A 15,918-nucleotide genomic window follows, 5' to 3' on the forward strand; every position below is an offset into this window, starting at 1 on the left:
GAATAAGTGGTCCTGAGGTGGTGCAGGGGGGGTGTAGAGAATGGTAGGATAATGTGTGCGAGGAGGGAAAAGAGGAAGTGATGATGGAACTATCATTGAAGAGACTTCCTCCATCCTCAGGCACACAACATGGACTCAGTCAGATGCAAGCCATTCGTAAGTACTCATCAAGCCCCCATAATGAATCAGTCATTGACCAGCTTCCCTGGATTATAAGAATGAGAACGAGATAGAGATCTTTCAATGTAGTTATCTAGATGTTTACCATAAGAAATACCTGAAGTCAGGAGGGACAGGGCGGGCTTCAAAGGCACAGGACCTGTGAAGTCACAAATGGCCCTGTGCTCAGGGAACCTCAGGCTTGGTCTATGCTCTGACGGTATTTTTTTTTTTTTTTTTTTTACAAGAGTCCAGCTTATTCATCTTTCCCTGGGACCTACAATAATGTTGCTGGTTCTGGGGATACATGACTTTTCTGAAGCAGGCAATGCAGGACGTTCCAAGTAAACCAGGCCAAACCACAGCTAAAAAGGTAACAAAATCATAAGGGAAAACCTGGAAAATGTCAAGTTGGCCTCGTGTGCTCACGTAAAGAACCTTTTTAGATTTTCACCCTAACCGGGGACCTTTATAACTTCAATTTTGTCTTTGCTTTTTCGCAGCATGAAGAAAGGGCCACTCTGTTGCAGGACAGCGGTGTACTAAGGAAACCCATATTTCTGCATGGCAACACAGTCTTCGTGAGAACACCAAAGCATTTTGGAGGTATTAACTTTCACATTTCATCCCAGAACAACAATAAGCCCGCTCAGCATTGGGAAACTCTTGACCAATAAAATCTGATGATTTTGACACTCAAAGAATCTGGGTCTTTCTTTGGTCCTTACTGAAAATGAAGGCTTTGTTTTGAAAATTTCATTAGATAACTCATCCGTGCTGTCCCAGCATAGGGTGTGTAAAGGGCAAAGTGTCACTAAACCTTTGTGCTTTGGATCACAGAATTCTAGGATGAGAAAGAACGGTGAAGGAGTTCCTTTGTTCCTTTTCTTTAATATAAATACAACTATATCTTCTTTTCCAAATATGAGAACTCTGCCCAAGAGAAAAATGAGGAAACCAAATAGGCAGTGGTATTGTCAAGTAAGCCTTCTTTGTCATTTCCATTTTTCTAGATCTTCAAGAGGCAAAGTGAAATTATGTTTCTAACCTATCTCCTCCTCTTCTTCAAACTTCATCGATCACCACTAAGAGTAGGGAGTAGAGTTTCATCCAGTCAAGTCAGAGAGATATGACTGAATTGTGATGTTTTCTCTTGACCCGACGTTGATCAGTAGAGTTGTAACAGACACTTATGTTTGAAATACTCTGGCAGTATTAAGTGTCTCCTCTGGCCACTGTACCCTACCAGCATGTTGATAACAATGCTCTGAAAGCTTCAATTATGCAGAGATTGAACTTCATGTGTAGTGATTTCAGTCCGTCTCTCAGGTCCTTTTCCTCTTTTGGTGGCAATTCATCCCACTTTCACAAGGCCAGATGTTCTCAAACTCAGTGACATGATAGCCATCGGTGAGAGGGGTGATTTCAAGTGGGCAAGGGTCCCTAGCATGTGGCATGTGGCTCTTAGAACATGAAGGGAGATGACTGAAGCAGAGAAAAGAAAAACGGAAATCTCAACAGTAGTGCCTGGTGGCACAGTTACAAGAAGCCAGGACTGAGGATTAGGAGCTCTGGGCTTGAGATCCAACTTTGCCTATAATTTGTGACTTTGGCCAAGTTACCCTTCATCTCCAGACATATTTATTATGAAATTGTTCTCTAGCAACCCCTCACAACTCAAACTTCCTTATTGCAGTTGGGAGATGGATTAAAGCACATTTTTCCTAAAGACCATATGAGGCTAAATGATTGAATATGTGTGGTATTTTCATGCCATAATACTCCCTTTCTAATACCCTAAGGTGCAGCCCTATTTTTGTCTTATGGCTGAAGGGCCCTTTATTCCCAGTGTATTTTGGGAAGGGAAAGCTTCTTCATTAAGTTATAGATGGGGATTAAGGTCAGGGGAAGCAGGGGAGTGTCAATGTTGAAAACATTATTTGGATCCTTCTGAAGCATAAATTTTGGATTTTCTTTGTGTACTACCATTCCATGTGACCTTATCATTAGTGGTGACAAAAGAAATGGAAATAGTCAAATAAATTACCATAAGTCCAAAACTAACAACAACAACAAAGAAAACTAATGAAAGTTTGAATTCTCTCTAAATGAGATTTGTTAATTTGTCCAGAGGACCTCTAGGTTCACATCCTGCCTCTAAGAATTCATGAGTTTTATAGTTCTGTCCATTTCTTCAACATTAAATGTCTTTACTCCAATCCTAGTAGCATATGTAAGAGAAGAGTGAAGAGTCAAGGCCAGATCTATTTTTAAGTCAAGTAGGAAAGGCAGTATGGAGAGGTGGGCAGTCTTTGGCCTGGGGATCAACAATTCTGGGTCTGATCAGGGCCCTTGAGCTGTGTGGGTGCAGCCCTCAGACAAGCCTCTTGGCCTCCCAAAGGAGGGGATCCAATGGGCTCCCGAGGAACCTCCCAGGGCCACTGCTCTTGTGATGAGTCTCCCACCTTTGATCAGCCCCATCTCTCTATTTCTGGAAAACAGAAATTGGTTATGGAAAGACAGTTTGGAAATGCAGTCGAAAAGAATGTGAAAGAAGCCTGGAGGGAAAATCGGAAAGAACTCTTACAAGTCTTCAGGCAGAACCCAGGCTGTTCTCAGAACCGAAATGCTCTTTTGTTTCCCAGAAGTGGAGGGGAAGAGGCAAATTGAGTTCTGCCTTCCTTTTTCTCTAAAAACTACCCTTTGGCCTTGGGCTCTGGTTCTTTGTATTTCCAACTAGAGACACCAGATGAGTCCTGAGCTCAGAGAACTCTGTCTCTTGAGGGACCCCTCTCTAGGCAGCTTTCCCCTCCTCCAGTCTGCCCTTGAGCCCCCTTTTCCTGCCTCAATAGCAGCGGCAAGAGCAAAGAAGATGGAGTGTGCATGTGAACAGGGTAGAAGGTCCCCATTTCCTAGCTGAGGTCAACATCTGGAGAGACTTAGGTTTCAGAGGCTCCAGACTGAGTCATCGACATACGTAAGGACTGTCAGCAACTCTTCCATGTTCACTCTTAATGAACTTCAATTCCTGGCCTGCAGGGAGGATCCAACCCCAGGAAGAAGACATCCATTTGACTCCCCAGAAAAATTAATGGAGTGAGCTTAAATTGGAGAGGTGAGATGGCACCCAACTAGAGATCCAAAACAGTGACGCCCAAAGTCTGCCCCTTTCTAACCTAAGGGACAAGGGATTTAGTTCTCTCCCCATGTCTCAATAGCTATTTCTATTAAAATAGAAAAATATCCATTTCCTTTCATCAAGAGAAACAAAAACTAAGACCCACCAGAAAGTCAAAGTATGGAAGGAAGGAAGGAAGGAAGGAAGGAAGGAAGGAAGGAAGGAAGGAAGGAAGGAAGGAAGGAAGGAAGGGGGAAGTGAGGAGAGAGAGAGAGAGAGAGGAGGGAGGGAGGGGGAGAGAGAGAGAGAGAGGAAGGAAGGAAGGAAGGAAGGAAGGAAGGAAGGAAGGAAGGAAGGAAGGAAGGAAGGAAGGAAAGGAAAGAAAGAAGAGAAACAGAGAGCAGAAGAAAAGGGGAAGATACAGTCAGCAGACTGGATTAATAAGAGGTTCGCTAAAAGAGGTGCACTCTGGGCCCAGGAGGGTCAGGCGTGACGTTGCTGTGCTCTATCTAAACTACCATCGGCTTAAGCAACACTGGGGCAGAAATGGAAAGAGAAACAGACAGACAGACAGAGGTGCCCAATGCTCAACCCTGTTCTGTCCTCACTCCAGGAGGTCTGACGCAGAAGCCAACCCAAACACCCCACAGACCCACCCCCAACTGGCCAGCAAATTGCCTCCCCCAAAGTTGGACTTTCTGTTGCTGGAGTTTCTCAACATGGGTGTCCAAAACAGGAACTACTTCTTAACCCTATGTAAGGGGCTTTTTGTTTGTTTCTTCATCAGTTCTCAAGTCTGGCTGCCTTCTTTTCTGTGATCTCAGCTTCTCCTTGGCAGAGTGGGTCTTTTGAGGATGGGAAAGACTGGAGGAGAGAGAGATTACCCAGTCTTTAAAACCATCCTGAAAATGCCTCTCAGACTAAAGAGGCCAGCAGAACCAGGCATGAGAGACCAGCATGGAGCACCAGAGGGTCTGTTACGGAGACAATGTCTTTTTCCCATCCTTGTTTAGAAATGATCCCACTTGGTATACAATGTCACTCTGTGTTGTACCATCTGTCCTCATAACACCAAAGTGGCTAGAACGAGCAAATATTTATTGACCACCTACTGTGGACTGTGTCATTACCTGTGAGAAATGCAGAAGAAACATAAAAACAATACAGTCCCTAACTACAAGAAGCCTGCCACAAAAGTCATATCATCTCAGAGATTATCTAACCCAGAGATTATTTTACAAAATAAGAGAGCTGAAGCGAGAGAAGTGATATTTGTGGCCAGTCAGGACCAAAACCAAGACGCACTGCCTCCTGTTGAGATCAGACTCACACACGTGACATGGCAATATGGCACAAAATATGGGCACAAAACAGGGTTTTACACAATTAGCATTGGTTGTTCAGACTTGAAAGACAATGTTACAGGATCATGGATGGACTTGGAACAAATTTCAAAGGACAATGAAAATTGAAGTCAAGGAAAACTTCCTTGGAGAGATGGGACAAAATGGGGAGAAATAGGGTAGTCAGAAACAGGAGTATTTTTTATTTATTCAACAAATATTCCATAAACACTTATTGGGCTCCTACTCTATGGCAGGACTACACCATGCCTGGGACTATATAGCAGTAAACACAATTTTTTAATTCCTGCTTTCATTAAACTTGCTTGTAGGAGGAATGTTTAGTCTGGAATACACAAAAAAGTTTCCAAGATACAAAGACATAGGCAGCAGCCTGTTTCGTGTAGCAGTTCGCTCTTTGGGTGAAAAAAATACTCTAACAGAAGGGCCCCAGAAACACCTGCCTGGACACAGGAATATGGAAAATGTCACTCAAGATGGCTCTTCCAGGAATCTGGGTTTCAAAGCATGACTTGTCATCTTATCTATAGACATCAAAAATACAGGGAGTGGTGCTTAAACTACATTCTCGCTCTTTGATTCAACCAATTTTTGCTAAGAACCTACTGCATGCAAGGCACTTGGTTCTTGAATAAGGATAATGGCAGAGGAGAGAAAAGGAGGGACAGAAAAAAGAAATAGTTATCAAGTTCCACTGAAATTTTTTTCAATAGGACATAACATGAAATACAAAGGAGGAAGAAGAAAAAATTGGATGATGAGTCCATTATTAGGGAAGTTGGAGATGGTGGCTATCTCAGGCCCAGGCTTCTACTCTGAGCTCCAGGCCCATATATCCAACAAGCATTTAGTATCTCTATTTGGAAATCTCAAGAACACCACAAACCCAAAATGTCTTAGACTACAGTACATGATCCTCACTGCCCCTATGCCCGGCCTTTATCTCAGCGAGTAGCACCAGCATCTAGATAGCTGCATTAGAAACAAAAGATACATCTATGACACCCTCTGCCCTTAATTCAAGCCATAACCAAATTTCTGTCTCTTGTCTATATCTCTTCATCTAATCAATACCCTCCCTAGCTTGGCCTAAACCATTACAAAATATTTCTCTCTACTGAACCTCTCCCTTTATTCCCCATTAGTTCATCCCCTGCCCAGCAACCTCTAATCTCCTCCTGTCATTATCTAAATTATTATTTTCCCTTCGCTTCCCAATGTACTTGAGCCTGGTCTGGTACCTGCCTGGCTCTCCAATCCCATCCTACACCATGCCGCAAAAGTAATTATTCATAATTTGTGTTAAGTGTCAGATTAACAGCTGTCTCTCCTACCAGGTTGAAAGCTCCATGAACACAGAGTCTCCGTCTGCTTTTGTCTATTTTCTTAACATCTATGTACATGGCCCATACTACATGATCAATAAATATTTGTTGATTGAATTTTTTTGGAAGGGTTAAACCAATGGTTCTCAGCCTGGGTGATCTTACTCCTCCCCCCAAGGTAATGTTTGGGAACATTTTGGTTGTCACAGCTGTGGAGACTTCGCTGACATCTGATGGGTAGAGTCCGGGGATGCCGCCAAACATCCTACAAAGCACAAGACAGCCCCGCAAAATTACTCAGCCCATAATGTCAGCAGAGCTGACACCAAGAAATCTTGATTTAGATGAAAAAGAAGAAATATGTTTTGATCATACTGACTTGGATTCCTAGAGTCAAGTCCATATAGAAACATATTTATCTCTCAATGCTGTAGAGAGACTTAAACACTCGTGCATACGGGCAGTCAACAACAGTTAAATTTCCTACAGGCAAGAGATACCTATTTTAATGGCTCTCGGACTCCCCAGAAGCCCAGCACAGGACTGGAATTGAGTTGCTCGGTAACACCTGTCTGGAAAGCCTCATTTAACATAAAAAGGACCTCAAACCTGAGCCGCCTTAGAGGGGCCACCTCATTTCACATATATGACCAAAGTGCAACAAAGGCTAGTGACAGCACAATGGAGCCCCACCCTCCGGCTAAGCCACACCCCTTCACAGTCACAATGGCTAAGGCCTTAAATACCCAGACTCGTGGCCTCCGGGCCCTGCAAAGCCCCTCATTTTTGCAGAAATTACGATGTCGACCAGCCGCAAACTAAAGAGTCATGGCATGAGGAGGGGCAAGAACCGATCTCCTCACAAGGGAGTCAAGAGAAGTGGCACCAAAAGAAAATACCGAAAGGGTAGCCTGAAGAGTAGAAAACGGAGCGATGATGGTGAGTGAGGGACCAGTAGGACCACAGTCAGACATGGGGAGATCTGTTGCCCCGGGGGCCCTCCCTCTTGGAGTCAGGAGTTAGCTCTCCTAGGACCTGAAATCTCAGCCTGAGGATTTCATTTCCATTTAAATCCACATGTGGGTAGGAAGAATATGAAAGGATATATTCTAACTGGTGTCCCTGTCGCACACATGTCCTTCCCCCACAGCCAATCGCAATTATCGCTCCCACTTGTGACCCCATCAGCGGGCTCTGCCCTGGTGGACTTCAAACACCACCAGGCAGCAACGAGAGGACTACCGAAGGGGGAATGCTAAGGAGACCTGAAGTTAGATCAAAGCCAGAGAAGAGCCTATCGTGTGGGTAAAATGCCAACCGTGATGAAATGAGGAATGTATATGTTGGCTGTTTCTCCCCAACGTCTCAATAAAATTTTGAAAACTGAAAAGCATGTTTATTTTGATCTTTTGGTTGAAACAGGGGTCCCTGAACTAGGCAGACTTGGAAAAGTTGGCATGTATGAAACCATTAAACGTGACTTGGAAAACAGCCTGACTCTACCCTCCCCATGTCCCCCAACTCTGGCCGTGCACCATCACCATATCTGGGTCTTGGTCAATAGACAACATAGAGAGGAGCTAAACAAGGAAGAAATGGGAGAAATGCCATTTATCAGTGTCAATGAGCCAAAAGATTTAAGCTGGTTTAGCCAAAGGTCACATGTTAACACTTAAGAGGTGCTCCTGATTCATTTAGGCAGGTTTAGCGGGCTGTTAGAGATGGGATTCGATACTATTATGGACGTGGTAAGTGTAGCTATGTTGAGTTTCAGATGGACAAGGCTCGAGGCAGAGATATTGCCTTGAGGGGTTCAATTTAAGCCAGATGGTGTGACGCCATCATAAATTAAATAGGAATCACTGTCCTCAGCTGTATGCCTCACTTTACCTTGACCTTGGATCCTGATATGGTCCAGCCAGGGATCTGACACCGCCTCTCAGCATCCACCCACTCAGTGTTTCCTGTTGCCTCAGCAGCACTACCAGGGTGGCACAGGGTGGAATTGAGACATATTTAAACCAAGCCACCCACTTGGTTGCTTACAACCAGGAAAGAATGAGAGGAGCATGAGGTTAGACATGAAGTTTCCAGCCACATGGAACAAAGCGACCAAAGTGAGGGTAGGGGAGCGTCTTGAGTCCCATGGGGAGCTGCGAAGGTATCAAAATATTACAGAAGACTGTGGGATGAGAAAAATCCAGGTCATTTCACTTGTTGGAGTAAAGATATTTCAGGCTGCTTTGTCCCAGGATGCTTTGTCCTGTCTCCATTCCTGAGCTCTTTTTCATGTGATAAGACCCTGAAATGAACTCATATATAATTTTAGCTTCTACTTTTATAAAAAGGCAATAAAGAGAAAATATTCAACCTTCATCCTCCGTGGTTATGCCTGTTTTACCTCCTGCTAATGTTTGTTCCTCAAATAATCCTCTACGTATTTGTCCACTGTAATCAGAAATGGTCATCTCATATTCTCTCATGCCCTCTGGGAGCTCCTCTGCTTCCAAGAAAGCCTGAAAGCCCCTTGCAACACAAGCTCTGGCTATAAATTTTAAACGTAGAGATAAGAGACTAAGATGGAGTTTAGACCAGTACTTGTGAAGGGAAGAGAGGGGAGGAAGGACTTGAACATTCCTGCACCGGCTGAGATAGCCCAGTCAGGCTGCTTTGATAAGGGATGACCCTGGTCAAGGCATTTCTGTGCTAAGGCAGACCCTGAAATTAGTGTCAGCTTGAGGCTGTTTACTAGACATCACATCTCTGTGCCTCTTACACTTGCTTTCTGATTTCCTTCATTCCTTCGCACACTCCCTTTCCCACCTTTGCCCCTACCACTCCTTACTGACTGTGCGCCAGGAGCTTTCAAATGCTTTCATGCACAGCCTCCTCCACACACTGTGCTCACTGCTTCACCTTTTCTCTGCCATCTCTCGGATTGCCAGTATGCACAGACAACCTCTCCCATAGGGCAAAGGCAAGAGCCAGGAACAAACTAGAAGACAGTATGACATTTACTTCCCTTGAGTAACTTATTCTGACCAGGATCCTCCAGGAAAGCAGGTCTGCAGAGTGCTTAAATGAAGAGACTTTACTCTTTGTCCCTCAGACCCACTTAGCAATAGTCACACTGTTACGGGAGCCCCATGAGAACCCAGTGTTTGGCAAAGCAGGATTGAGGCAGGTGGACCTTTCTGTAAAGACTATAGTACAATCACAGCAGCTCACAGCTGCTGCCAGAGTCTCAGAAGCAGAACAAAACACCCTGGTATTTCTCTTCTCCAACCCTCCAATCTCGTCTCGGTGCTTCCATTGGTCAAACTGATGCTTCCATTGGCCAAACTGAACTGGAAGTCAGCAGCTTGTAAAGGCCCCCAGCTGATACAAGGGCCAGCCTCTAGAGCTTGAGGCATCAAAGAGCATAGAACCAAGGGTAATAACCAACACAACTTTGTAGGCAAAATTTCTACTCTCGAGTAGAAGTCTCTTCAAATGTGAAGACTAGTAGAGGGCTCCTGAATCCTCGGCTTAAAAAAGCATGTTTTCAAGTCCTTTTCAAGTCATTTGCAGGAGAGTGTTATCCCCACAAATGAGTGTTATCCCCAGACAAAATGTTCTAATGTCCTGATACAATGTTATTGAAACAATCTAATGATTAGGGTGGGCGTGTGGTAAATGGCTGATGGCTAGTCAGGACAGGCAGGCTCTTGCTTGGTGACTTCAGCCTTTGCCCTCAGAGTCAGGTAGGGGAAGGAATGGCAGCCGCCCGGAAAACTCTGTTTTGCAGTAAGAACATTTTCCAGGCCCACATGCTGGAAGTTTTCCAACGCTGGTGTTGACTTAGTCCCTGCCCTCCAGGAACATTTATTCTGTCTCTCTGTTGACAGCTCCCGCAGGCCCAGCACCCACCAGGCAGATGGCAGGCGCGCCCACATCGATAGCACAGGGGTCTTTTCACAGTGACGCTGCTCGAAGACCTCACCCTCTGTGCGCTTTTGCTCCATCTCCCCAACCAAGGGGACTTTGTTCCTCTTTCCAGTTTTCTCTGGAACGCTATGTCCTGAAGTCATCACTTACTCTGCCTTTTTGGAAAGGCAAAAAAAATAAAAAATAAAAAATAAAAAAGTTTTTAAAGATCTTGGCCACAAGCCCTTCTGGGTCACCTTGACCTTATGAGCTGACTTGGATACAGGGCCTCCACTCCACTGGCTTCAGGGTCTGGTGGGAGTGGTCCCAGAGCACCCAGGGGTGGGTGGAGAGAACCCAGGGGAGCTCTAGGGAGAACAGAGCTGACTTCCACCTCTTGCCCTAGGCCTCACTAGATGAACCCGGGTGAGACCGGCCATGTCTGCACAGCCACAGGCAAACAGGAAGTTCTGGAGAAACGCTCAGGGCTGTGCAGAGGCTGTGAAGGCCCAGAAATGGCAACTGGGAGGGGACTCTATGTGCCTTGGGAGCAGTTGGTGCAAGTCAGTCATGGCCTGGGGCTCGGCCGTTGGGGTCACCCAGAGGTTCCATCCTTTGAGACCAGAGGACAGCGTCAGCCTGGCTCTGCAATCAGCACTCACTCACCAGGCCCACTCTGGGGAAGGAACCAAACAGGGCGGGGTCTTAATTTCTTACCTCTGTGAGCACCAGGTCTTAGTCACCAGACTGGTCTACCTCACCAGGCTGATGAGTGAGAAGGCGGGTTGATTTGCTTCCAGAGAGCCTCTCCTCACTTCTGAAGCCCCCATGCCTCCCTCCCTCTTCAGCCTTTCATCAATCCAAATGTGAGATATCTCCCTGATCTGGGCCTTGCAGCCATTCCAGCCATCTTAGCACAGTGTCCCAGAAGTGGTGCAGATGACAAATTCTCTCCTCACACCACAGTACCAGGGAAAGGCTTCAGAAAGGAAACCCGAGGGTTTGGATTCCATCAGAGCCAATTCCTCCTGCACTGTGACCTTGATCCATCCATGAGTCCTTTATGCCAAGCCTTTGCATACTTCTTCTTCTGCAACTGGGGCCATTTCATCTCCTCCTATGGTCCCATTCCACCACCTCTGTAACCAAGCCCGACTCAGGCAAAAGGGAGCGAGGCATCTCTGGGCACTGGTCTACGAGCCATGTGATCTTAGGCGAACTTTCCCACATTCATGAGTCTCATCTTTGTTATCTAAATTGTCAGTTGTAATATCGACCTTACCAAGAGCTTATAAGAATATCGCATGGGTATGAGACTTATTGGGGTGATCGCTTTGTAAGTTACATAAATGTTTAATCACTATGCTGTACATCTGAGACTAATATATGTCAACTGTAATTGAACTTTTTAAATTTTTATTTAAAAAAATAGTATCAAATGTTGTAAATCACAGGCCCTAATCCCTCTAAGTTCACTGCCCTCTCCTCTGTTTTCCTGTACTGGCCTTTTAAATATCATTGTGCCTATCTGGCCCTTACTCATGACCCTGAGTGCCACTTTAATCTCAGGATGCCACATGACCTAAAGCTGTTATGGACACCATTGGCACTGCCTACTTGCTCAGTAGAAAGCTCCTATTGTGACCTAGAGCCCCTCGATCTGCCCTGACCCTTTCGCTTAGGCAGAAGGGAGTGAGGCATCTCTGGGCACTGCACTCTGGGTCCCACCCCTCCCTGTGGCTTGTTTTACTCTCCCATAAGATGCAGGACTTGAGGATGATTTTATCCCTCCAACTAGGCGGTAAACTCCTGGGCACAGGAGCCAAGCCATCCATGATCGAGGGGAAGAAGGATGACATCAGGACATAAAAACAGCCATTGTTTCTTGGGAAACAAATCACTGAATCCACCTCTTAACCTAATATGTTGTAAAAGACAAAAGTTCGAGTATGTCTATCAGTAAAAAGGACCAAAAATGGATTAATAAAGTCACTGATTAGGATCATGTTTATTTCTTCCATTAACAGCAGGCATGTGTCTCTAATGCATTAGTTATGAAGTCGTTGGGTCTAACATGCAGGTGGTTTCTACTGAAAAGATATAAAAAATATGAATTTCACAATTTTCAGGGATCACCAAAAGTGCCTCAAATGAAGCTCTAAAGAAAGGAGAGCTTCTCAACAAAACTAAAAACTGGACTTTGATTTATTGACTTACTGTTTCTCTCAGGGACACAAAAGACTATCACACGAGGTGTGAAAAATTGCTTCTGAAACTTCCATGTGCATAGACTCGCCATAGGTCCAGGTGGGCCCAAGATTCCGCATTTCTAAGAAGCTTCCATGTGGCACTGATGATACTGGCTCAGGGGACACAGAACACTGGACCGAAAGCCCAAAGAGCAGGCCCCAACTGGACTCTGCCCAGATTTCTGCAGCAATTCATCATCCCTCTCTTGGGCTCTAAGATCCCTCCTACATCTTAAAAAATAAAATAAAATAAAAGCCCTAAGGCTTTAAAGGATGAGATTTTAAAATGGAGCCTGGCAGCAACCATCTCTCTGACTTGCATCCTAGGAATAGAAGGCAGCAGCATTGCAGGGTATGGACAAAAGGCTTTCTCTGCTTCCTCTGAACCATGGACAGGCCATATCACTTCAGAGAATGGAGATCCATCACACTTCCCAAGGATAGCATAAGAAAGAAATGAGAGGGTAAGAAAAGCTCTGCAAAGGGCGAGGCCTCTCCCACCCTTGGCACCACAAGAGACTAGAAAGGGAATCTTTGGCTAACGTCTTAATTCTTCCCCTTTTCCCGTTCTATTTGCTCCCCTCCAGCTAATCAGGAGCCAGCTCACAGCCAACGTGTTCTTCAAAGAATGTATCCATTTGCATTGGGTTGAGAGTAACAGAAACAAATTCTAGCTAACTTAACAGAGGAGGACACGGAATCTGTTGGGAGGTATGGAGTTGCTTGGAAATTAGAAGGAAAAGCTGGGTGACTGGGCCCCACGATGAGAGACAGGCAGGAAGCAGACAGGACACCTTCCTCACATTGAAATATCTCCAATTGTTCTCCATTCTTACATCACTCTCCTAAAAATTCAGGGCCCCCAGAGAGAAAATAATGGTCAAGCTGTGTTGCAGTAGGGCGGGTTGGCTCTGAAGGGAAAATTGAGAGATTACTACCAAAAAAGAGAAGGTGGATACTGGGCAGCCAGGCACACTGCCCACAGCAGAACGTAAAAAACGGCTTCCCTGCAGTGCAGCTGGCTACGCAGGGAAAAAAACGTCCTACCCTGAGCACACAACAGCCACCTTCTTCAAACCCTAAACCTGTGAGCACCCTTATAACATGCAGTTTTTCCCGTAAAACTGCCATCGTTCAAAGGAATTTGCTGAGAACACATAACACACATTTTACTTTCCCTGCCAGTACCAGAAGTTGGCTTCATTCTCGACTCCCACTTTTTTCCCCCTTATAGAACATTTCATCACATTGAAAGCGTTAATAACAAATGGAAAAGCAAGGAGAGAGACCCAGAGCTGTGTGCAGGGCTATGGCTGGAGGCCATGGACTGCCCCATGCACGGGCGCCCAAGTTTTATATTCACGCCTCAGAAAAAGTAGACATGCCTGGGAATCACAGATTCTCAGGAAAGGGCAGGACGGAGACTGTAATCTCTGTACAAGTCAAGAGTACGGTGAGGTATGACATATGGAATACAGTCAGCATTAATGTCATAGCCAGGTGGAGAGCCAGAGGAGAGAAAGAGCGATTAGGGAGATCATCTTATAATCTATATAAATGTCTAACCAATGTACTGTACACTAATGAAATGAACGAAACTAATAAAATTAAATTTAAAAGTTAATTAATTAATTGTTTTAAAAAAAGGAGAACAGTGATGCAAACTTGAGGTGCGGACTCCATCATCCCTTTCCTGAGTCCTGAGAAGACTGATCTCCCTCTTTACCTCCTCCTGCTCTAATATCCAGGAAGCAAGACATGTTTTGGCTGATGTAGCAGATAAAAGCTCCCGGGTCTCTGCCGTACAGCGTGGGAGCCACTGACCACGTGTAGCTGTTGAGCACTGGAAATGGGGCTGCCTTGAATTGAGATGTGCTCTCACTATAACATACGTACTGGCCTCCAAAGACTTACTATGAACAAACGAATGCAAAATACCTCATTGATAATTTTTATGCATTGACTGTAGGCTGATATAACACTTTAGACATAATTGATTAAATAAAACAAATTTTACATGCTTCCTTTTTCCTTTTAACATGCGGCTGCTAGAAAATTGGAAATCACGAAGGCGACTCGCATTATCTTTCTCTCAGACAAAGCCGGCCCAGGGGCCCTGGATGCTCTCAGCCCAGTTACCCCCATCCACATACTTTCTGTTCTTTTCATTTAGAATGGCGAGCACCGCAGAGAGACAAATAAAACTCATCCCCTACCTTCACCTTTCCCAACACTCCCTCACACGCAGGTACATCCCTCCCGGTCTTGATTAATTTAATCCTTTGGGTCTAAAGTTTCGGGAGGTGGTTTTTGTATTCCTTTGAGTTATTCTTGTTATTCTCATGGTCATCCTTGTTGTCCCTGCTAAGCCTAAGTAATGACTTCTATGGGACGTCTGGGGCCAAAATTTCCCACCTCTGTATAGCTATTTTCTACCCAACTTGTGGCTCCTAACGAATGAGCTTAAATTTGGTTGGTTTAAAAACATGTAACATACAAAATTTCGTAATTTTTTTCTTTCTGTCATAGCAAAAAGTTCTATATGTCTCACACACACACACACACACACACACACACACACACATAGGAAAGGGAATAACTCGACACCTAATTATCACTATGATCTGCTCACTTCTCCACCTACTCACTCACACATACAGTCACACTCAGAAAGGCAAGAAGTAGAGAAGAAAAATTCAAGGCGGTAGCACTTAGCTTTAAATTCTCTGTTGTTTTACACATACGTAATTGAAATTAATAGAATTTTAGAAATTTCTGCATCTAGGAATAATAATAATAATGGGAAGGCCCTTATGCTACATACTCTGCTAAGAGTCATGGATACATTAACTTCTTTCATACTCATCACAATCCCATGAAGTAGAGACCATTATGACCTCTGTTTTAGAGATAAGAAGCTGAGGCACAGAAAGATCAAGTAATTTATCCAAGGTCACATGGCTAGTAAGCAGCTAGGCTGAGATTTGAACCGGGCCATCAGCTCTGCCTCTGTGTGCTTGCTTAACCCCTAAACTGTGGCCTTTGCTGTACGGGTGGAGAAATTGAGGCCTAGAGATTGGAACAGGTACCCTTAAAATGGCCCCGTTAGTAACAGAGGCAGAAATAGAACTCTGCCCTCTGCTGCCCCCCAACATTGCTCCAGCTTTCCTATCCCCAAAACCAGATCACATAAGTGTCCGAAGTGCAGGGGGATTTTGATAGGAAGAGATAGGATGCTTGGGGGTGGGAGACAGGCAGGAACAGACCACATTTCTCACCTCTCTGGGCCTGGCGAAGGCAAGGTCAGTTGATTCAAACCCTAAGCAATGAACTATAACAGAAAAAGCAAAGGCTTTGGCACCAGCCAGTTCTAGACTCAAATCTTCCCACAACCACTTAACAGTCACACGACCTTGAACAAGTTACACGACTTCCCTGAACCTCTGTCACTTGCTGTGTAAAATTGGGTTAAAAACGCCTCCTTCAGAGTCACCATGAGGATCTGCAAAAGATTCACATGCGAAACAACTCATGTCATACCCAGTACTGTGGTGAGTATGTTAAAAATATCAGTTCCTCTCCAGACCACCCTGCCCTCAAATTCAGGGCCCAAACAGGGGCTCCTGGAATCTGCAAAAGGGTCTAACTGGAGTCGAATAAGCACGTAGATCTGGGGATGAGGCTCTGAGGGCAGAGCTGTGGAAACCTCTGTGCTGTTCGTGACATAGCGCGTCAGGCAAGGGTTGCCGCCACGAGATGAGCCCCACTCTGGATTGCTAGAAAGAAAGAGAAGGATT

The 15,918-nt window shown here is 45.0% G+C and overlaps 1 protein-coding gene and 1 long non-coding RNA gene across 2 annotated transcripts in view; one reads left to right on the plus strand and one right to left on the minus strand.

Moving 5' to 3' along the window:
* The window catches only part of LOC107516763, a 36,388-nt gene that overhangs the window by 3,898 nt on the left and 16,572 nt on the right, over positions 1–15,918 (minus strand). The window lies entirely within an intron of this gene.
* On the plus strand, positions 6,423–6,913 carry TNP1 (transition protein 1). The gene has a single exon (XM_036237314.1). It carries the CDS (start codon positions 6,767–6,769, stop codon positions 6,911–6,913), a length of 147 nt encoding a protein of 48 aa, XP_036093207.1. The 5' UTR covers positions 6,423–6,766.

The sequence above is a fragment of the Rousettus aegyptiacus genome, unplaced genomic scaffold (genome assembly GCF_014176215.1).
Source record: "Rousettus aegyptiacus isolate mRouAeg1 unplaced genomic scaffold, mRouAeg1.p scaffold_m13_p_2, whole genome shotgun sequence".
In the NCBI taxonomy this organism is placed as follows: domain Eukaryota; kingdom Metazoa; phylum Chordata; class Mammalia; order Chiroptera; family Pteropodidae; genus Rousettus; species Rousettus aegyptiacus.